The 23,175-nt window shown below is 31.7% G+C and overlaps 2 protein-coding genes across 2 annotated transcripts; one reads left to right on the top strand and one right to left on the bottom strand.

The window, feature by feature from the left end:
* Positions 1 to 3,062: 3,062 nt before the first annotated feature.
* LOC100814110 (poly [ADP-ribose] polymerase 2-A) lies at positions 3,063 to 8,997 on the bottom strand. The gene is made up of 17 exons (XM_006588523.4): positions 8,837 to 8,997; positions 8,524 to 8,766; positions 8,070 to 8,151; positions 7,590 to 7,825; positions 7,178 to 7,304; positions 6,896 to 6,951; positions 6,416 to 6,489; positions 6,160 to 6,206; positions 5,966 to 6,015; positions 5,620 to 5,682; positions 5,294 to 5,374; positions 4,877 to 4,987; positions 4,635 to 4,710; positions 4,370 to 4,512; positions 3,958 to 4,031; positions 3,386 to 3,491; positions 3,063 to 3,286 (listed from the first exon to the last, which is right to left on the bottom strand). Exons 1-17 carry the CDS (start codon positions 8,921 to 8,923, stop codon positions 3,188 to 3,190), a joined length of 1,755 nt encoding a protein of 584 aa, XP_006588586.1. The 5' UTR covers positions 8,924 to 8,997; the 3' UTR covers positions 3,063 to 3,187.
* Positions 8,998 to 16,068: 7,071 nt separating this feature from the next.
* On the top strand, positions 16,069 to 17,384 carry LOC100306369 (uncharacterized). The gene is made up of 2 exons (NM_001250814.2): positions 16,069 to 16,291; positions 16,943 to 17,384. Exons 1-2 carry the CDS (start codon positions 16,218 to 16,220, stop codon positions 17,154 to 17,156), a joined length of 288 nt encoding a protein of 95 aa, NP_001237743.1. The 5' UTR covers positions 16,069 to 16,217; the 3' UTR covers positions 17,157 to 17,384.
* The last annotated feature ends 5,791 nt before the right edge of the window (positions 17,385 to 23,175 follow it).

The following is a 23,175-nucleotide window of genomic DNA, read 5'->3' as shown; positions in this document are numbered from 1 at the left end:
TCCGCTCCAAGCTAGGTATGAATGTCATTCATTCCCTAGCTTGAGGGGCGGATATTAGCCTTCTCTCTCATTTTAGTTAGAGTAGTTATAACTGTCTTAGCTGTCATAATTGTCAGTTAGTTTATTATAAACTAACTCTTGTATATAATTTGTATTCATGATTGAATTGAGTAATGAGAAGCATTTCTTTTGTCTTCTTCTTCGAGCTTCTTTTCTCTTTATTTTAGAATATGTTGTGTCATGAGTTTTACATATTAGTACATATATTCATAGTCATGACTATTGTATTTAAGTTTTTTAAATTAATAACATTTTATTTTATTATGTTATATATGGAGATTAGTTAGGAGTATAATGATTATAAATTGTCTAATAATTTTTTGTTATGATAATATTTTGTTATGAAGAGATTAGTTGAGACTAGATGTAATAATCTCTCCGTAGAGTAATGGAGGTAGAAATGAAGAAAAGGAAAAGAATTGTGGCATGTCATGCCATGCCATGTCATGATGGCATTGTATACACATAAATTCAAAGAAGGGGATATCGAAGGAAACCCGATTGGAGTCTTGTCTGGCTTAATTTCATAAAAAGGTCACCAACCCCTTTGTTCATTTGAGGTTCACTGCAGCAGAGATAGTACTGGTACGACCGAGTACTTTGGATCCTGTGTGTTGGGGCCCCACATGCATACGTGGCTCCCCCATGTTGGCTTTGCCTTTTTAGTTTTTCCTTTGCAAGGGGTAGAAGAAGAATAATGTATGAGTGCACGTAGGCTTTGCGTGTTGCCCGCAAGTTTTTGAGTATGGCATTGGCATGTGTATGAGTGAGTTTTAGAGTAAGTTGGGAGAGGCTCCCTAGGTTGATATCATTCCCTATATCTAATAGCCCCTTACATTTTCTCCCCAAAGTTTTTAGCTGTTTAATTAACACACACCCTACACTACTACAATTTCAAAGGGTAACATTAATGCCTAAACACTGCCCATCAAGGACACAAAAACTGAGAATTGAAGTTATTGATTAGCCATTGTGCCCAAGTAAGAAAAGTCCTACACAACTTCCATCTCTGATATGTTTGCATTGAATTCAGCAAAGCATGAGTCATACGTAGTACTTCAAATTCAATAGCAAACATCGTAAACCTGTTTACATGGATTTCATTTTGCAATCTGAATTTTCAAAAATAACTTTGCTATTGCTTTAAATTTAAACTTGATTTCAACCAAATATATGTATGCTAATGTACTTTCGAGATAAACCAAACATATCAGCAAGTTGAGTTTACTAAAGAGGCCAAATGGTGAACCAAAATGTCATATATTTTGCTTGGGCTAATACCAATAACGATTATATTCAAATGTTGTAACGTATGTATAATTCGCCTTTTATGCAAACTAATAGGCCACCATCCTCAATTCAGCACAAACTTGGTCTTATTTGTCTTTACCACTTGATGGTGGATCTAAAGCTAGGACAAAAACTATTTTCAATTTCACGATAAAGAATCCCCTATAAGCCCTGTTTTGAGAGGTTTTTTGCCCCTTTCGGAGGGGAGGAGGTGTAATGAAACATTAAAAAAAAGTCTAGTGAATAGCATGCGAGAGCCTGTGGCGTGCGGCAATGGCTCAAATCCTAGTTCAGTTTCTACATAGGTCACACTTACGCAGCCCATCATTACTCTCTTTGCTGTTTGGTTCACTGCAAGGTCAATTGAAATTAATTATGCACAATGGTTCAAGTTCAAGGGAAAAAAATGAAACAGGCTCGTATGTCACAGTGGATTTTCTAAATTTTGCATGCACTCATGTCTTGTGCATTAAAGAATCGATGAAGCCCTTCTAGGGGGAGGGTGATTTTCTAGTGTCATATAGTATTAAATATGGATATTGGAGCAGTTATGGCTTATGAAATTGGCCATGCTCTATCTATCTATCTATCTTGTGGGAGAAGAACATAGATTCTGGATGAGGTCATTATCAAATCTAATGACTTTAATATTGGCGTGTGCACCCTGCACTTGGTATGTGGTAAATGCTTTATTTGGTCAGGCACTGACACTATTCAAAGGTTTATGAAACTCAATCATGCTCCCAAGCTGCTAAAATTCTACTGCACTTGATGTATGTGTTTGACTACGCTTCAGAAAAAGGAACAGCAACATAACAAAAAAGTCATTGCTTCTTTACCAGTTAAATTTGCACGAAATCGAATCCAGTCACATGGGAGTGAAACATATGTTCGTTCAATAATTTGCCAGTATGGAACTAATACCTACCACTTGCCCTTTCCCTACAGTTTTTCTCTTTTGGTTTATATTAACAAGGTGGACCAAGACATACGGAACTTACAAAGATAAGGAAAAGTGAAGCTTATTTCTATACATTAACTTTTGCTAACTCTGCTTAAAATCTTTGGCATATAACAATGAGAACACCACATAATTTGATTAAAATCACTATGGTAAAAAGTTATTTATTAACTAAGAAACAGAGTTAATAAGTAAATTATCTGAGTTTAAATATGGTACATTTTAGTGTCTAGTCTTTAAAAAAATAAAATCATTGACTCTAATTTATAAATGAATTTAATTCCTATATAAAAAATTTGTACCGACGTACCACCAATTAATTAGAAATTATAGTAGGTATAGCTTTTAAGTTAGTGCAAGTCACAAACTTACCATATATATAGTATTTTGTGATTTAATGATAGTATAAAAACTCTTTAACTATTTCCTCTATAAATTTAAAGGTTTTGAAAATAAGTCTTACTATTACTTAATAATGATATGACACATCTAAACATACCATGACACTTACCATGTTAGATCGGTCACTAACATAACATGTTTAAATCATTACAAAATAACATTTTAAAAAAAAATCAGAGAACTAAAACTAAATTTCAAAAATTCAAAACCAAATTTCGCTGTTTATAGTGATTGCATTAATATTTCTTACCTCGCTTAGTTATGTCATCCTAGTTTCCATTTGTTTCTTTTGGCTTCCGATTTTACCACAAAGATACGAAAGCACTGGCTAGCCTTTGACTTCATTTTCTTAGCAACATTGCAAACTTCATCACTTTTAGGTGTGAAAATATTTTACATAGATAATCATTGCTGATAGGCTTTGCGAACTAGAAGATGATGAAGATACATAAAATAACAGTAATCGTCTGGCTGCTAACTTCTAGTCTTAAAATTGAAATTTACGTGAACAATATATCGCATCCTAATCTGCTCCACATTATAAACAATGTATTCATTGTACAATAGATGGCCCTGCAATACAAAGTGATAAGAGAATAAATGTTAAGTATTAAATCATGATAATTATCAACAAACTTCCCTGCTAATAGAATTTTAACTTTTAGTGCATACCTTTTTGCCTGATTTTGTTTTGGGCTTTCCTAGGGGAACTACGAGCCCATCCTCAAGTTCCCGAGCTTTTGAAGGATCAGGAGCAGTACCTCCTAATCCTTTTGTGCTGCAGAACGAGATTGCAAAGCATATATAAATTTGACTGGTAAAGGCAAAAATAATACAAAACACAATATTTGAACGTATATTTAACATTCACTAGTGCATTTAAAAGCAATGACCTTTTGTTAACTGTGGAGTCAAACAGGGAGGCAAGATTCAAGCCAGCCAGACTCAATAAAAACTTGTTATAATGATTCACATTACATGAAGACATATATACTTATTAATCAATATAGACACAATGAGAAATGCTAGATACACACTTCAAAACACTATTATTAATTGAAATTCATGTGAGACTTATTGAATGTGTTGGGTCCCACTCCCTATTTAGAGGATCCTACTATCAAGTTAGTTGATTTCACACTAACTTCATAAACAATGTGTTGTATTAAAGACGATGTTGTAAGTTGTTGCCATTATGAGATAACAAGACAGAATAGTGACGATAACGAAATTGGAGAACAAACCTCAGTTTTCCATTAGGCAACTGATCAGCATCATATTTTGCAGTTAGAAGCTCAGCCATCTCTCCCAGTGCAACCTAAAAATACAGCAAATAAAGAATGGAGAATCAAAGATGACATATTGCACGGTAAACAAGTTAATATAAATCAAACTTCTTGAAGATGCGGATCAATAATAAACATATTGCAAGCCTATAAACTTCTAAATGGAATCTTGCAGACAATACTCTCATTATATTTCAGCAACATATGATAAAACAGTGCAAAATTCTCCAACTTGCGCAGTTATAATTATCTATAACAATGTTTGACATGCAACACCATTTGGTGAAATTGATAATTGGAATTTCAATCCTCATTCCAGGGAGCACAGCTATTAGTAATGCAACAATATTTTCATTAGACAAGAAACAACCTCACATAAAAGGAGCACACCATCTTTAGCAGTTCGAGTAGCATAGCAATAATTTGCACTTTTTGAGAACATGTCAGCAAAGTACACCCCCTTTCCAAACATGTAGCCAGTTACAGGTGCCTCAGGAGGAGCTATGCGCAAACCTGACAATGGTGTGTCCACATCTCAGACTCGGATATTATTGCATCAAACAATTAATGTCTATACTCCATATGCACATGCACGCAAACAAAAAAACTACCAAACAAAGGAGAGAAGAATCAACCTTGAGATAAAATTCCAGTCCAGTTTGTGAGCCGAGAACCATGCCACAAAAGCATCCTATTTTTTGTACTAGCAAACTGTCATACAAGGTCAAAAAGACAATTGGCTCAATGTGAAATGTCTGCATATAAACATTATATCATAAACTGAAACAACTTTGAATTACAAAGTTATATTCTTAGTAGAAGAAAAATTAAGGGAGGAAGATCCTTATTCAATTATGCATTAGCCACAGTGCCATACCTTTCTGAACCGTTCTGCCTCACCTTCTCTTGATGTCCTGAATATTTGAACAATATCCACTGTATAGTTTGAATGTGTTTCTGCATGAGTGTTCTTCATATACTCTTCAATCTAGTGACATCAAAAGGGACAAGATGATATTGTCAGGATCAAGAACAGTTGCTCCAGCAACAGGTCAAATTAAAGGACAGCAGTATGCAATTTTGCAGAATGATTTTTATGCTTAGGAACAAACTGTTATTTCATATCAGGTGAAAAGAAACGTTATCACCATTTAGAATTCACTTTTCCTTTCTTGACTTTTTTTTTCATAGTAATTACGCATAACGAAGAGCCTCTGGGCAATGGGGTACGAAGTTTTTTTTTAATTGCCTTTTAATTTTGCAACAAAACTATAAAGACAGCATAGTTGTTTACCATAGAAAATTCCACACAACCAAATTCAACTGGTACCAGTTCGCAATGAAGGCATTGATAATGAGTATACAGAGGATCTCCCTGCAGCAAATCCAGAATTGTACAATAAGAGATGAGCATATTATCTATAATAACTACAATTTAGCTGCAGCCTATATCATAAGCAACAAGCTCATTACATGAAGTTATCCTTGGAGCTGGAAGAGATAAGGATATTATCTGTAATAATTAACAGAATTATCCCTGGAATTTTATTTTTTTTAAAAGACCAAAAAAATTCTAGATATTGACAATCAACTACCAGAACAAAATTAAAATAGAGATACCTGCATTTCTGTGTCATCTTTCAAGAGCTTTGTGGCAACCTCAATTTCAGCAAGTGCCTCAACCTTTGAGTATAAGGAATCAATTAATGTCAATGGTTAAACAAACAAAGTTATAAGTTTATTTTCTAGAATAATTGCAAAAAATTGAAGTTGGTCCCCAAGGGGACAAGAGGAAGCTACCAAGGCTAACAGGAGAGCCAACAAAGTCATAAATGAAAGTATATAATTTATGTATATAACAATCCTCATAAGAAAATCCACCATCCAAATATAAGAAAATAATAATCATAATCTATGAGCAACCAGAATAAGCAGGTCAATACATGCATCTGGGAAAAAGGATTACCATTTCTAACTTTCGTTTTAACTTCTGAGGGGTGTCAATTACAAACTCGCCTGCCATTATAATTATTTTCATGTTAGTATTCCTCTAAAAAAAGAATGAATAATTACCATGAGAATTTGTTTATGATTTCGAACCATTATATAATAAAATGATGCATGTGTTCTTTAGATAAATGAGACAGAGAGATAGCTTACACATTTTTTTGAATCCAAAATCATGAGGAATTACAGTGTAGAGTTCTCTGAAACAAGCAAATAAACCAATTACAACATATGGTTTTCCAATATCTTTAAAGCAAAAGTTCCTAACCTCAAATGATAAAAAATGAATTATAATATAGGTAAACAGCACACAACTCTTTCAAAAGCAAATGAAAAACGTAAGTATTTCAAAGGAAAAGTAGAGCATAGCACATCAAGGAACAAAAAAAAAGAACACCAAATTTCTTACCCACTTAATTGCTCCAGAACTTTCCTATCACCTTTATCAATCACATTAGCAAGTCTTTTGAGAACTTCATAGCCCTAAATAATTCACAAAATATAAATAGCTATTTTTTTTTAAGAAGACAAGATATGCAAAGCATGCAAGTTGAAATGATCTAGTAGTGTCCAAAAAGATGAAAACAAAAGAAGTCATACAAGGGAACTTTGGCACCATGATCAAAAGGCTTCTGAATGACATGAAAACTTGGCCTCATTCTAGAAATGAATTAATTTTGTTATTCTCACACATAAGTACACGAAAATATCCCTGAATTACCCAAATATAAAAGGAGAAATAATAAAAGCTCGATGGTATTAAAGAATGCTGATTTCACCAACATGGCAGTGACAAAAGAAGAAATTAGTATATGTGAGAATTTTGAAAGGAATATTAAATATAATTAACAAATGCCAAAGGAGAAAAAATAACACGCCCAAGGCCTACCTTCAAAATTGTTGATTTGCTAAGTTTTCCAAGGGGCAACTTCTTCGCATTGTACCCTAAAGTAAAGATCCCACAGTTAAAGTAGATAAAGAATATTTAATGAGACTCTATCAGAATTCTAGAATGAGGGAATTCAAATACATGATAATGAGTATTGACTGTCACAAGTTGAATCTAAGGAAACCATATCATTGTTTTAAATTAATCAACAGAATGTCAAGCATGCTTTTGGATGACATGGGACTCACCCAACGTGGAGGAAAGAAGCAATAACTAACTAACCTATTTCCATCATTTGCTGATTCATCATGCTCATGTTGCAAACAAGAGATATAAATTTTGCAACACGTGGCTCAAGTTTAGATTCCTGAGGCTGCTTTCCTAAAGAATGGCCAGGATTTTCTGTAACCTAAAAGCAATATCCAAGTGTTTAGAATGACCAATCAAAAGAGTTTCTTCCTCCTTTTGCTCCCCATCCACTAGTAAAGCTCCAAGTAAAGACAGTACCAATTACCAATTCTCCATTGACAAGAAAAGAGTGAAGTTTACTCTATAAGAATGCCTTTTATAAAAGAGACAGTGAACTAATTTCATGATCAAGGGAAAGAGAACCAGAGTTAATTGCAAAAAGGCACATCAAGTTACATGAAGAAAACGAAAAATGCAGCAAGAGGAATAGAATCATATAACTCACAGTAGATTCATTTTTCTTGCCACTGTAGTCCATTTCCAACCAAGCATAACTTTTAGGATAGGAAACAAAATTATTCCTATTGGACCAATCATTCTTGGTCTTAGCTAAAAACTTTTGTTCAAACTCCTGAATGGCACTCTCACGTGATTTAAAAGGGCCATGTATCGTATCTTGGCCCTTTATACCTACTCTTCCCCATCTATTGTAAACAAGGAAGTCACTGCCATTATCTGATTCTGCAAAAAAGTTTGATATATGCAATCAGCAAAACCAGTTGAATAAACAGAAAAAACTGCTGGAGAAGCAACTTGCATAACATGCTTTATACAACTCAAGCAACAAATTTTCATAACTACTTTAGGGTTGGATATAACTGATTAGTCTAAACCATAGTTCAGATCATTCAAAATTTTGCAGCTACGAAGAATCATTATATTCATAACCAGTTACATCAATAGGTAGATGGAATTGAGACTTAACCGAGAACTTGAATGACATAGAACTTGTTATTGTTGTCCCGAACATTTGTCTGATTCAACATGGCATCATATACGTCACCACCCTGCATTGTTGAAAAGCATACCAGTACACGTGAGTCTTAAACCTATTATTAAGGTCCTGCTTGGATAAACTTTGCATAAGCTAAAATTAGCTTCTTCTTTTTTTGATCCGCAAATGCTACTTGTTAGTTTCTGTTGGCTTATGCATAAGTTGAAATTAGCATAAGCTTAGCAAATTTGATGTTATTATGGGAGAAGTTAATTTCATTTTGCCTTCTCATTTTCTTCTCCTATAGGTACTCCGTAAAAAGTTTATCCAAACAGGACCTAAGTAACCACCGGCAAACAAAAAACAATGAATTTTTACAACATCTCACATACAACAAAATGCAACTACTAGACGAGGTTAACATTGAAAACATTACGAGACTCACCAGTTGCAGAACATGATAGTTTGTCTTCACGTAATCCGGAAGCCACTGGTCGAGAACCGCCACGCCCTTTTGGGTAGCGGTGACTATCTTCTCCTCCTCCTCCTCCTCATCTTTTGTCTCCTCTGCAACCTCGATTTCTTCGGAGTGGTTCGAATCCCTTGCTCTCTTTCTAGTCCTACGAGGAGAACAAGCACCACCGTCACTCGTCGTTTGTTTACGAAGAGCGGCTTCAAGCCTACGGACCTGGAATGATGAATGGATGCGTCAGAGAAAGATAGAAGAGAAAGAGTGGGAATTTGGTTAGAGAGTGTACCAGAGTGGGTTTGGTTCCGGTGGTGGAGAGTCCACGGTGGAGGAGCTCCGTTCGCAGCTCCTCCACCCTCATTTTACTTGACGCCATTTTAGAGGGAAATGGAATGGGTTGCGTTACTCTACTACTCTCAGCTTTCAATTTTGATTTTGAAGCTTCCAACCATCTTTGCCTGCTTTTATGCAAAGGCTCCACTTAGGAGGTGTGCTTCGCACGCTGGACTAATATGTAAATATTCATGGCCTAAAGCCCTAAACTGTAAAATCATAAATCATTTTCTTCACTTCTAAAAACGTTTATTTTTTTATAGGCAAATCTTAGTTTTTCTTATAAATGTTGTATTTTCCGTCATTCTTCCCTTAAAAAATGTTGAATTTTATTATCAACATGCTTCTTCCTTGTCCAACTTTAGACCTGATCTCATGTAAGCGTGTGTTTGATTTATTGTTAACTTTATTCATGTATTCCAAATTAGCAAACACTGAGATAATTATAGATTTTTAAACAGGACGTGAGTTAGATTAAACTCAATCTTTTTCCAAACACACATGAGAGGTTGAAAAAATCACTTAGATATTTAAGTCATTTTTATAAATAAAATAATATGTCTTAATAACAATAATATGGATTTGTTCTGAATTTCTTTTGTACAAAACTCTTCTAAATATTGATTGGCTCAAAATTGTTAATTAGATTAGTGAGTTCATAAAAAAAATCTAGTAAATCAATATATATTATGTTACTTATCAAATTATTTGTTGCAACTACGACACATATTATCTTATTCACTTGAGGTCATGAAAACATTAAAGTCTCACAAAATAGTTTCAAGATAAATAGACAAAAAAGATAAGCAAAGCAAATATTTGAAAATTTTTGTGTTAGGAAGTAATTATTCATATGTCTTGACTTTTTTTCAAAGGCTTGATAAGTTGGTATGTCTTAACTTAAGCTGTCAAATCCCACCAGCAAAAGTTAATAATTGTTCATTCTTAAATTAATTATAATCAAATTAATGTAAAGAGAATGTTAATAAAGTCATTAAAGTCCAAGTATAATCACTTATATCCTTTAAAATAGCAATAACAAATTATTAAGAAAAAAAATAAATTATATTTTGTCTAAAAGAAAGGAAAAGAACGCAATTATCTACACAATAAAGATTAAAAAAAATATAATGCTTACCTAAAAAGCTGAACAATGTCATTATCTTTTAAAAAGAAAACTATGAAAAGAAGATAAAATATTTTGTAAAAAAATTAGAAAAAGGTAAAATGACACTTGGATATATATATATATATATATATATATATATATATATATATATATATATATATATATATATATATATATTTAAAAAATAAAAAAAATTAGGGGAGGCCAAGGTCCCTCTAACTCCAAACATATGTTCGTCTCCTCTGTCTTTATCTCAAAACATCAGTCCTCCAACAACAAATTCACTAGTGCATTTCGTGTTTCTTTCTAACCAATTCACCAAACAAAATAGTATAAGGCAATGTCTTTCATCCAACAACACAAAAATCTCACTCTCGCTACCTTGGATTGTCGAACAGACATTAAAGTTGTGAAATTGAAACTAAACTACGGTCAAGAGAGGAACATAGCATACGTGAAAGGGGAAACCTTGGATTTGCTCGAGTGCATTGGAAGCAAATTAAATAGACATCTTCAAACAAGCCATGCTTGACCACTGTGCTTCGGTGTTGAAAGTCAACATCATCTCAAGTCTCAACTGTGAGATAACGACTTCAATATTGCATTAGATTAAAGGTTGAGAGAAATTAAGATTTAAACTGTCTGGCTCAAACATAGAATACGTACAATGAAGCTTAATCTTTTCGTTGACATTGCTTATGTAGTTGGTCATATATCAGTGGCTTTAAGTGTCTTGTTAGAATATATTTCTCATTAAATGCTTACAAAAAGAAAATAAGGTGGAAAAACAAATTAAACAGAGACTACGTTTTAAGATAGCGTTTAGTTTTATATATACATATATGTTTTTATATTTCACTTCGAAACGAAGAGGAAGACTTAACAAAAAAAAAAAAAACGAAGGGGAGGAGCTTTTTGTGACTGCCACCACAGTACCACCACCCAATTAAAAGCAAAAGAAAAGAAAATACAAGTAATTAAAAAAGGCTAAAACATGTAAAAAAGGAAAAAAAAAGAAGGATTACGACTTTAAAATAATAAAATATAAAAAAAATTAAATTTACAGCTTAAAAGTCGTAAAATAAAAAATATATATACAACTTTCAAAGTCGTAAATAAAAAAAATTAAATTGAAGTTCTAAATTTTAGAACTTCAATTAAAAAAAGGCAAAAACAGATATTACTACATTTGATTCAAAAAGTTATAAAACCTAATATAACTTATCTTATTTTTAATGATAATTTAGAATTCACCATAAAAAAAAATTACAGCCTTTTGATAAAAGTCCCATAAAAATAAGGTGAATTAGATTCCCCAGCCACCTCCAGCTGTTTCCCAAATGAACAACTCCCTTCTCCGAGATAAACACCAACACCTCTCTTCTCACCTTCCCATGTCTTTCACCAAGTGTGTTTGTTGTTCAGAATTTAGACAGAGTCTAGGAAATCTGTCAACAAAACTCTCATTCCCTCCCCAACAATCCATCCAAAACCTTGTTTTCTCACTATCAGCTAACTTCCACTCCGCCCCCTCCCAAACACCTTTCTCAAGTCCCTCCTTCATACTTATATTTTAGGACATTTACCCACAAAGCTTGGTTTTGATGAAATAAAGTCCATCTCCATTTAGCCCAAAGGACTTCATTAAAAATACCAATATGTTTAATATCAAGCCCCCATTATTCTTAGGCCTGACATACCTTATTTCAACTAATCCAATGAATCTTCCTATCACCCTCCTCACTACTCCATAAAAAATTACTTTGAATACTAATCACTTTCCTAACCTTTGAAGGCATCTTTAAAAAAAGAGAGATAGAAAATGTTTGTAACCCCTTTTCTCTAAATTGGTCACGCCTTGTGCCAATGAGGAGTTTTAATGAATCAGTTTTTGTTTACAAAAAAAGTTATATGATTAAAGATGTATTAGTTATGTTGATATTTACATTTGCTTCAACATCTTTGTTCGACATTTGCGGGAAAAGGAAAATTCATAGTCATTATTACTATATTTGGTTGTGAGGTGAGAAATAGAGTAGGTTGAATTAAATGAGAGATAATTTGGAAATAGAAAATTAGTAGAAATAAAATAGAGTAATGTGTTGTTTGATTTAAGATAAATAAGTAAGAATTAGAGTAGAAATAATATTATAAAGCTATTTAGTAGGATGAAATGACAAAAACATATCCTTTAAATAGTTAGTGTCATGTGAGAGAAGAGAGTTAAAAGGATCGAATAGACTTTTTACCCACAAATATTTTGGAGACTTACCTCACTCAATTTTATTTCTCCTTTAAATTACTTTTTTTCTACATTTTCGTCTTCAATTAATTATTTCTATGGCGCGTAACAAATAAAGCCTATAAGAATTTTCTAAATAATAAAGAAACAAAAGAAATGAGTGTTTATTTTTCTTTAAATATATTTTTTGATTTCTTAAATTTAGGCTACTTTTTGTTATCCCTCAAATTTAAATTTTACTTTTTAGTCCTCATATTTGAGTTAAGAACTTTTTTAGTTTTTTTAAATACATTTTATTTTAAAAATTGCATTTAAAAATAAAAAATAAAAAACTTGCAACCACCTCAAAACAGACTTAAGGTAGTGAAAAAGTAATATAAGAATCAGTAAAATAGCTTGTAGATAAACAGTGAATATTAAGTAAGAGACGCTTTTGTTGAGTATAGATAGAAATCTAGTATCAAAACCTTTGGGCTTTTCAATTTATTGGTTCCATTATTGCTTTGGACTGTGTTCTTGGTGTGGGCCGAATAGATTTCTAGGATACGTGGACTGGTATTCTTTCTATCTAGGGAGCGCTACCGTTACGTGTTGACAAAAATGTACTGTAGCATCTTCAGGCAACGCAGATTTGATAGACATCCCTGCTACAAAGTGTTGCCAAATTCCATGTACAAATTTGCAAGAAAACAAAATATGATTCAAATTTTCCACCACCTCTGCAAAATATTAAAAATCACTCTTGTATGATATGAATGGTCAGTGTTGTGTAGGCAGACATATTTCATATACCTCTGTACGTGAATATGTGCCCAATATAAATTCTTATGGCTTAAGTTTTGGTACCATTGAACCAAATAAATAATCTGTATAATCACTGAAAAACATAGTGAATTTTTTTTTACTGATTAACTTACTTTTAAGGTGACGTTTAATATTGAGAATAAGAAGAGACAAATCCTTGCTAAACAGTGTTGAATGCTCTACCGGATAAGGATGCATGGTGGAAGTAGAACCCAACTTATTGGTTGACTTGTGTTCCACTCTATCTTTGTACCTATATTTAGTTTCATAAACTAATTTCTTGCCGTCCTATGGGCATCCAAAAAAGTCCAAATGGCAGACCTAATATTTTCTTTAAAATGTAAATGCAGACCAAAACATGTAAAGATTCATAGCAATTTAGAAAATAATAGTTCTTATTGAAAATAACTTTAATATAGAGTTAGATTTTGTTGTAATGTTAGCATAAAATATTTTTATACCATCAATCAATTAAAAATCATCTCATAAATAACTTTAAAATGATAATTATAAAAATTAATTGTTTTACCGTACACAACAAATTATTATTGGATGAAAATTGCTAGTACATTATTTTAATTAATATCTATATGGTATTGTAAGATTTTTTTATTTTTTTTTAAGTTATCCTACAAGATAGTGAAAGTAGAGTACACGGCTCTTGTCTTTCCCCAAAGGGTAATTTGTTGTTTGTTATTTAACTTCGTGGAATGATATAGTTGCGCTGCATGCGTCACTCGGTAGTATTATTATATGTGACTTTAAATATTTTAATTTGTATTTAAATATATTATTTTATAAAATATTTTTTTAACAATATATTTATTTGTTGGTATACCATTTATGCATTTAAATAATTTTGTAACTTTATAGTTTCTTTTAATAAGAACATTTTATTTAAAAAATATTTTATCATAAAAGATATATAATTGATAATTTTTACTAAGAAATATTAATTTAAAAGGAAAAATAGAATAAGTAGATAATTAAGCCAAGTTAAAATAAAATAAAAACTTTCATTCACTATCATTAATTCAAATCTTATATTATTTTCCTTTCATCATTTATCTTCTTGATCTATCAGTTTGTTTAACAAAAAGTCATCAAATAAAACAATAATAATCTTAAAACTTACCTCAATAGTCAATAGAATTTTTTTACTGTTTTTTATATTCATTCATAGAAATTGAACATGACATTATGGGATTTAAACATTTTACTCAATTAATTAAGTTAAATCATTTAATAAATATTTTTACTTTGACGGTGAGTGATTATTAAATTCTTTTATACTCTAATAATATAAATAAGTTTTACTCTATTATCTAATCATAATTAAAAAAAATTGTTAATTTTTATGATAATTATTTTAAAAGTTATATTAATAATATTTTTTTATTAATTGATAATGTAAATGTTATTATATTAACGGTTAATAATGATTAAACTCTCTATAAAAAGTAGATTAGATGGTAATTTACATCTCCTTCTAATTCTTGACATGCTATTTTAGTTCTTTTATATATTTTTTTTGCAATTTTAGTTTTTAACTTCTTTTTTTATCTAATCCTCAATTTAACATAAATTAAGAAACTCTATAAGACTTCACAGGTATATATGCTCACATGAGTGTACATGAGATGTCATGGAGGGCAATCCACTACTTAATTGTGTCTTGTAAGCACGTTTGCGATTGGTTAAGCAAGACGCAAGTTAAAGAGATAAGGAAACTGAGAATGAAGGTGTCAAAAGCCAAGTAACCCACCATCTATGAACTTGTCAATTGGCATTGGAAGATTCTCATCGACTACCACTATTTATTTGCCTGTATATTAACTCGTGGGATGCCACTGACCAACAACAAGTTGGCAAAGTTGTAAAGTTCAAATGGAAGAGTCAAAACAACCCCTTCATTTGACTCCTTCAGCTCCCAGGCTCCAAGTCTCCTTATGTTCGTGTCAAGGTGGGTCTTCTATGGTACATTTGGAATATAAAAAAAAATGGAGAAAAAAAATATGAGTAACATATATTTTTTATTTAGTTAATTAAAATAAGAAGAAAAAAATCTTTAAAAACATGTAATTAAGATTCTTTTGACAAAACCTGCCACCACAATCTCTCTCAGAATTTCAACTAACATTGCCACGTGGATGGTCTGATGTGACTCTTTTGTGAAACAACGGTCGTTCTGGTCTTCTGGAGAACACTGGATCCACCAAGTATGTTTACATTACACTTACACCTGCCGAACGCCGACTTTTCCTCGCATAATTATTAACTCGTGGCAAATGCCAATCATCGTTCCATGGATCCATAAAGTACTTAAACTTAATTACTATATGAAATTATTAAAACTTTTAATATTTTAAAATATTAGTTTTTAAAATAATAAAGTACATACATCATCTCCTTTTTCTTTTTTTCTTTTTTACAGGACAAAATCTAGTATTTTGATTTAACAGTAAGATCGTTATTTTTGTGATCTCGGGTAAACAGATTTTGATTGAGAAAATAAACCAGTGTACTCAACTTAAATTCTGTGATTGTAAAATTCTAATGAGATTAGATGATTGATATAGTTTTGAATTTTGATATTTCTACCTGTTTATATCGAGATAACGGTAAAATTAGGATGCGTATTAGTGTAACAAAAAGAAAATTGATATTTTCAATCTTATCTGTTTGTACAGTTGTTTATTGTTTTTCTCCCTTTCTTTTTCGTATATCTACACGCCCGTTGTTTGAGGAGACGACCAAATTATTTTAGAACTTGTATTTTTTTTTTATATATATATACATATTAGACAAGTGCATGTATATACCCATGTAATTGTCGATATTTTTTGAACAAAAAGAAAATGGTGTGGTACAATAATGGCTCTACGTGTCAACGAATAGGTGTGGTGTGAAAGAGAGGAATTTTCTAAGGACGCTGGTATCTTGCGTGACGATCCAAAGAATTTTTTTGTTTCCTTACGCCTATATATACCCGACAAGACCACTTGTCTCTGCCACTCACAAAACAATATAACTTAATTGCCTTAAGGAACGTTCGAGACCACAGAGGTTTCTCTAGTCTTCTTCTGTGGAGAGCTTGTTTTCTCTTGTTCATTCATCTCACTTCCAATTAAGGAACAAGCTTTCCACCAATTTGAATCACCAATGGCTCGCTCTTTCTCCAACCTCAAGGTTCTCTCTGCTCTTGTCGCCGACGGATTCTCCAACACTCTCACCAGGTACCACAATCGTTTCTCGTCTCAATTTTTAATAATCTTTTTGCAGTTTTTTAGCACGTACGTTCAGTAATTTTCTAAGGGATGACTTTATCTACTTATAGTTCCAACATCTTATCAACGTTCTGTCGGATAATATTAATTAGACTGTTTTCTCGTTTTACTATATTTTTCCATTCAAAATCTTAATTTTATCATAGGCTAGGCTGTCTCTTCAAAATTCAAGTACATGGTCATGGTACATGACAATAAACAAGAAAAGAAGTTGTCTGTTTCCTACTTTCCTTTTAAGTTAGAGTATTATTTTACAATATTATTATTTGTTCATCACATCATTTATTCTATCACACGTTAATCTCTCTATTCTTCTCATCTTTTTTGTTTTTTTTTATAAAATGTTGTAAAAAATAAATTGCGACTAACGTTTCTCTTTCTTTTGTTGAATAACTTGTTGAGCTCTATGTTCAAAAGCCACAATAGCTGGCTTAAATTTTGGCCCGAGGGGGTTATTTCTTGTTCTCTTTATGAAAAGGGGGGATTCTTGTAGTGTCGGGTTAATTGCTAAACTGAATAATGAAGTGAGGGATTAATAATTGATATATATATATACTAATTAATTAGTGTTATGTTGAATTGGTTTTGTGTGGGGAACAGGCGTGGGTACGCAGTAGCGACACAAAGCGCAACAAGAGGAGGAGCAGCCTCCATCAGCGGCAAGTCAGGGGAAGACAAGGTACTAGGAGGAGGTGCTGAAAAGGTTTCGTGGGTCCCAGACCCTGTCACTGGTTACTACAAACCGGAGAACATCAAAGAGATTGATGTTGCTGAGCTGAGAGCCACGGTTTTGGGCAAAAAATTCAACCACTAGGCTCTACTTAATTTCAATAATTAACCTTTTTGGTCTCACGTGAATATGTTATATGATATATGAAGTTCACAGAACCTTCGGGGATTATTCAGCATGGGGTTTTTTTCTTGTATTTCTCTCTTGAGAATTTGGACTAGCATATGACCAAATTAATGTTTACTAGTGTGATTGGATCTCCCGTTGAAAACTCAAAGCTATGCTTCTGTTGAATTCACTTTCGCCGAATAATAGGAGTATTTTGAATCTTTCTATGCAAAATATCCAAATGTACACGCTCTATTAAGTATGAACCCTCCTTTTCCGTTTTCATTTCGTCCACATGAGTGTGCTATTCCTTGTCCATTTTTATTTGGTCCACGTAAGTGTGCTATTTTCGTTAATGAATCCGAATCCGATCAATCAACTTTCCTCCACGACTTGTGTTGTGGTCACGAACGTGTTTTCAAGATTTCATATTAAAGTTACTGATCCGTGAGACTTGTGTTCATTTAATGCAGAGTCCCTAGGACCATAAGACATACAAAATTGAAACCACAAGTCCCTAATGGCTAAAGATTAGCCCCACGTCTTCCCTCAACTTTTGCCCTTTTCACCCACTGCCACGGGCGATATATAAGTTTTTAGAAAATGAAAATTTAAACATCTAAATGCATTGAGTTTATCTCATTCGAAATATTTGTAATTTTATGAAAAAAAAATGTTTTATTTATCACTTTAAAAAATTAACATAATATTATTTGTTTTTAAGTATTTTTCAATAAATATATAGAAGAGCATTTATAAATGATAATTAATTAAATACTTTTCAAAAATTAAAATTATTTTGAAATATAAAGCAATTAATAGTTTGTGCGTATATGAACGTAACATGTGGGTGTCATGCATTGGATTTATGGAGTTTGAAACTTAATCGTTGACATTGAGAGTCATTAACATTATTATTAGTTATAAATTTGATTCACAATTCTTAATTTGATTTGTCAAGGAAAGCAAAGTTGATTTTTAAAATGCTTCATACATGTCAAAAGAAGAAACTACTATTTTTTGAGGAGGATAATTCAGAATTCAGATTCAGTTAATTTATACGTAACCTAATATTTTGATATTGGTTGAGCACACCGGAAGAAACGTGGACACCTAGGCTATAGCTATAATAATTCTAATAATATTCAAGTTAAATGGGATTTTGATATAGTAATAGCATATATGGGTAGAAGAAAACACCTACATAACAGGAATGTCCCTGAGACTTACAATAATGGTTACCAAATTGAGTGGATTCGTACAAATCGACAATCATATCATGGCATGCATGAGATGATATAGGGAAGATGTCTACGACTACTGCTATGATTATCTGTCAGTGTTAATTTTGTAGTCTTCTAAGAGTATTTGACAGACAAAACACAATGAAATGTTATAAAACAGTGTTAAGAAATCTCGCAAGGACTTAATTTTATGGTGCTTTAATTTTCTCTGGCTAAGTGAACCGGTTGTCAAATCGGCTCAAATTAGACTAGTGACTAGTGAGAATTTGCTGTCCTGAAAATCATGCATGCATATATATCCATAATTGAATTCCTTAAAAGGCCAATCTAGAATATTTATAAATATAGGTACGCAAAATATGAATAAATTAGTTTTTAAAATACATTAGGAAGCTAAATCATGCTTACTTGAAGTGCATATTTACTATCTTGACCATGATTCTTAATTATAAGTGAAGTCGGTACCATTTTTAAATTTATGTTTAACAATTTTTTTTATCATCGGTGTATTTCCTAAAATGAAAGTTGACTTTTAAAAAAAATTAGTTAATGATAAAAATATATTAAGAAATGTGTTATCAACGTTTATTTGTTTATTAATTATAGGAGATGATATTGTCGGAAAAGTTTTATTTTTCTTCTCTTTCTTTTACATTTTTTATCTATGATAATTGAAGATATGTTTATGATATTTATAATAATTCACATATTTTATTAATTAATTATCTTTAATCTCATCAATTTTCTTTCCGGTTTTTAAACTAAGGTCCAAAAAATTTCCCTTTCCTTTTTTTTTTTTATCGTGAAAATTGAATGTGCTATAGTACTCCAAATCCATTGAATAATAAAGCATGGCAACATTCCCATACTTAACACTGAATGATAGAGGGGCGGTGCTCCACTTTCTGCAAACATAATTGGCCCCTACAGACTACAGTATAATGGCCGTGGCTATGGTTGGTTTGTAGCACCAAGTTCGCTTACCCTCCAATCATTTCTTAGTTTAATTTATAAACAAGTGAACTATCATTGCTACAAAATGAATCCAGCTGTATGAAACACAACCAACATCGCATGCACCTAATAACAGATAATAGATGACGCTGGTGATAATTGACTGTTGTTTTCTTTAATTGGTTGCAATATTTTATACTTTCGCTGTTGATTATTGGACGGATAATATCATGTACTGTATTCTTTTCAATGTCTTTTTAGCAATAAGTTTATAAAAAAAAATATATATTTCATATATTAGGACAATATAAAAATAGTCAACAATTTTATTTAATAATTTAGAGAATTATTAAAAGATGTTGGAAAAAAGTTATTGCTATTGTGTTTAACAATTCTAAATGCATGCATATTCCCACCGTTTCAAAAAGAGGAAAAGATAAAAAAAAAAAAAAAAGGTTTCCGTAAATTTAGACTATATAATTATATGAATACTTTTTCTGAAGGTACCAGTATATGAATACTTAAAAAAAGTTATGTGTGCCTATCTTTTATTATTGATTATCAAATAATTTGATTGAAATAAAAAAAGTTATAGAGCAAACTCCAATATTGAAAGCAAAAGCCAACACCATTTCCTCACAGTGGTTCTGAAGGTATGCTTTTTAAAGATAGACTTGTTATTGCTATGAATAAAAAACGTCCCGTCATAAGAAGCATTGAATTGTTAGAGATTTCGGTCCAATTAAATTTGTTGTGGGTAATAGCGGCAAATGGGCGTCCAAATACTCATCTAAAACTCAGAACTGTTTTTCATCTTACTTATAAAATACCACCAAATCGGTAAATTAGTAAGAAATTATTTTCAAATTTGAGTTCTTGAACATATAGTTATTTAAAATTTTAGAATCTTTTTTATTATTCATAATAATTTTAACTAATCTGATCAAAATTGTCTTTTATTAAAGATATTTCTATTTTTCATTTTTCCTGAAAGATTCTTTCATGGAAGTTCACCCAAATGGGATTCCTGAGTTCCACCAAAAGGAAGTTGACCGAACAACAGATTTGATTATGATGGTGCGTGACTCTGATGTAAATCTGTTTTCCAGTAGGATAAAATTAACTACAGTTGTTGTAGTTGCAAACCATCGCCAATGGCTCAACCTGTCGTAGGTTGTTTTTAACTCATTTATTTGAGGGTGACCCATCCAATCATGAGAGAAATCTAAAATAAATTTAAAAATAAAAAGAAATTATTTAAAAAGAAAAAATTATATATTGATTCTTATTATTAACATATGTAATATTTTTTATTTTTAAAAATCAATAATAATTTTTTTATTGATGAATCTAAAACATAAATTTTAATTACTTTATTCTTTTCCCTACCCTGATTTATTCTGGTAGCCAAATTCTTGGCCGAGATTAAGGCAGCCACAAGTTTATGATTTTTGTGTCCCCTACACGCGCTGCACCAACACATATGTAGAATCATATTATGATTTTTCTCTCAAGTTTTAGCTTGTTGATTGCCAATGGCCATCATATTTTTTAGTGGATTTAAAATTACTAAAACTTATTTTGTCAACTCATCGGCCACACTTCATGTTTATGGATTTTCTTAACTCCTTAGGTTGTATGATGATATACTGTTACATATGATGTGTGTGGTGCAGTTTCTTTTTTTAAAAAAATTGAATATTATTTTTAAGTCTAAACTATAGATAAATAAAATTAAGTGAAATTTATAATATTTCTACGAGAATGTGTGAAGGGAGCAAAAGGAGAGTGTGAGGAGAGAAAATAATATTAAGGTATTGTTTCTTAGATTTTTATGTTGTCATTTAATTACAAAGGTTATGTTAGAATAAAATTGAGAACATATTTTTATAAATTCCAACATACAATATGAAAAAGAAAGAACTTGTTACTTTGAGAATAAAACTACTTCATTTTTTTAGAATAAATTTGGCCAATCTCTACTAAAATCTAAATATACCAATACATCATTAATAAGAGTGATAATGAATTTAGACTCCTTAAATAAAGTCTCATATTAAAATTTCACGAATGAAACCTAACTAAAGATGTTTAAAGCTTTATAAAATTCTGTTTAGATATTACTTAAAGTAGTGTTTGAATTTATAACTTAATTGTTATTATTTACATCTACTCAACATTTTACTAAAAAAATTCATTCATCAGCTCATTTAATATCATACTATTTATTTTGTTTTTAATAATAATTTCATCTTTAAACAAAAAGTCATTTGAATAGCAAATCAGGTGAAAAACATTTGGGCAATATGTAAGCAACAAAGCCCAAGTTGGGAGCACAGATGTAGCACGTGTTTCTAGATCACGAAGCACCCGTAGGCCCAAAATATCAATTAACTCACCGAACTTCAAAATATGTGGAACTGAAAAGAAAAAAATCTATAAAAAAATCTCAATTTCTTAAAAAGCTCAATTTAGAAAGAAAAAAATCTATTTCTTAACAAGTTCAATTTTTTTTCTTGTTTTATTAATATTTTTTTCCTATTAGCTTGAGAGATTGTGGACTGTCCCACCAAGTAGGTTCAACCCATGAGGAGTTGTAGATTGTTCAACTAAGTCGACCTAGATATACAAAGTAAAATTAAATTCCTAGGAATGACCGAGATGATCAATACCACGACTTAGGACTCAAGAGACCATAGACTGTCTGAGAAGGCTAACAAAGCCCCCAAGCTTCAAGCCTCAAGTAGTTTGTGATAGGCACCACTCCTCCTAGACTTGTGAGAGTAATAATGCGCGCACCATCAACTATACAAAAGGCAAGAACACTACAAAAATAGGCGTGATATCCCACTATCCAAATCACACGTAATAAATCTTGTTTAAATTTCTTAAGTCTATATCTAGCTTTAAGATTTCTCAATCCTAAAGGTGAAGGTGCGTTCTCCTGCATAAATACTTCACCTTTGTGGACAAATTTTTGCTGCACGACTGTTTTTTCGGTGATTTAAATATTTAGAAGGTAGATAGGATGCAAAGAGTTTATCAGTAGGAATAGAATCCAAAATCTTGTGTCTACACAACCTGATCTTACCAATTATAAATTGACTTCCATTATCCACACATTTCTCCGTTCAGAGTTTATGATTTTACGTTTTTTTAAACAACGATAACAATGAGATACTAACATTTGCTACGATACTGCATTGTCCTTGTATAATCCCACTCACAGTTTCTTCACTCATTATCAGTGCATATAAGATGCACTCGCAATGCGTGGATAATAAATAATATGAAAGCCAAAGACTTAAAAAAAAAGAAAAAGAAGAGAAGCCAGGAATCCATTGAGGCCACAAAGTGCTAATCCCACTTTCAACAAAAATCAGCGGTAATTGCATTAATATTCCAATTATTCATGACAATTGACAAGACATCTTAAATGACTTTCCAGATAACCAAAAGGCAAGAGAGAATATTGGCACTCTATGAAGCTAATAATAGCCTAATACTGATCAATGACAGTAACAAGTGCCCCATTTAGCCATTTCTATTCTGGCTAATCCCAAACCATCTTTTGCACTAATTTGAACCAAATGGACCAGAGAGAACGAGAAACTAAGCACCAATATCGCCCTATCGCATTTATTTATTTTGTCTGGTGAGTCCAGGATCGGAATAATGCACTTACACAAGTTCTTATAAATTATCTAATACCTATAAATTACTATTTTCTTCCATCATGAGGAAAATCGAAAATCAATCGTGCTGCTTTCAGGCGGCAACAATAAATATAATATGTC

Source organism: Glycine max, chromosome 10 (assembly GCF_000004515.6).
Source record: "Glycine max cultivar Williams 82 chromosome 10, Glycine_max_v4.0, whole genome shotgun sequence".
NCBI lineage: Eukaryota > Viridiplantae > Streptophyta > Magnoliopsida > Fabales > Fabaceae > Glycine > Glycine max.
Note: the sequence above shows the minus strand (reverse complement) of the source record. Positions and strands in the feature narration are given on the sequence as shown.

Excerpts from the sequence above, each read along its gene's own strand:
- LOC100814110 (XM_006588523.4), bottom strand. The coding sequence starts at position 8,923 with ATGGCGTCAAGTAAAATGAGGGTGGAGGAGCTGCGAACGGAGCTCCTC. Across the intron at positions 5,683-5,965 it reads TAAAACGAAAGTTAGAAATG|GTTGAGGCACTTGCTGAAAT; the intron begins GTAATCCTTTTT and ends TTATACTCAAAG. Across the intron at positions 4,032-4,369 it reads GTGTGCTCCTTTTATGTGAG|GTTGCACTGGGAGAGATGGC; the intron begins GTTGTTTCTTGT and ends CTGTATTTTTAG.
- LOC100306369 (NM_001250814.2), top strand. The coding sequence starts at position 16,218 with ATGGCTCGCTCTTTCTCCAACCTCAAGGTTCTCTCTGCTCTTGTCGCC. Across the intron at positions 16,292-16,942 it reads TTCTCCAACACTCTCACCAG|GCGTGGGTACGCAGTAGCGA; the intron begins GTACCACAATCG and ends TGTGGGGAACAG.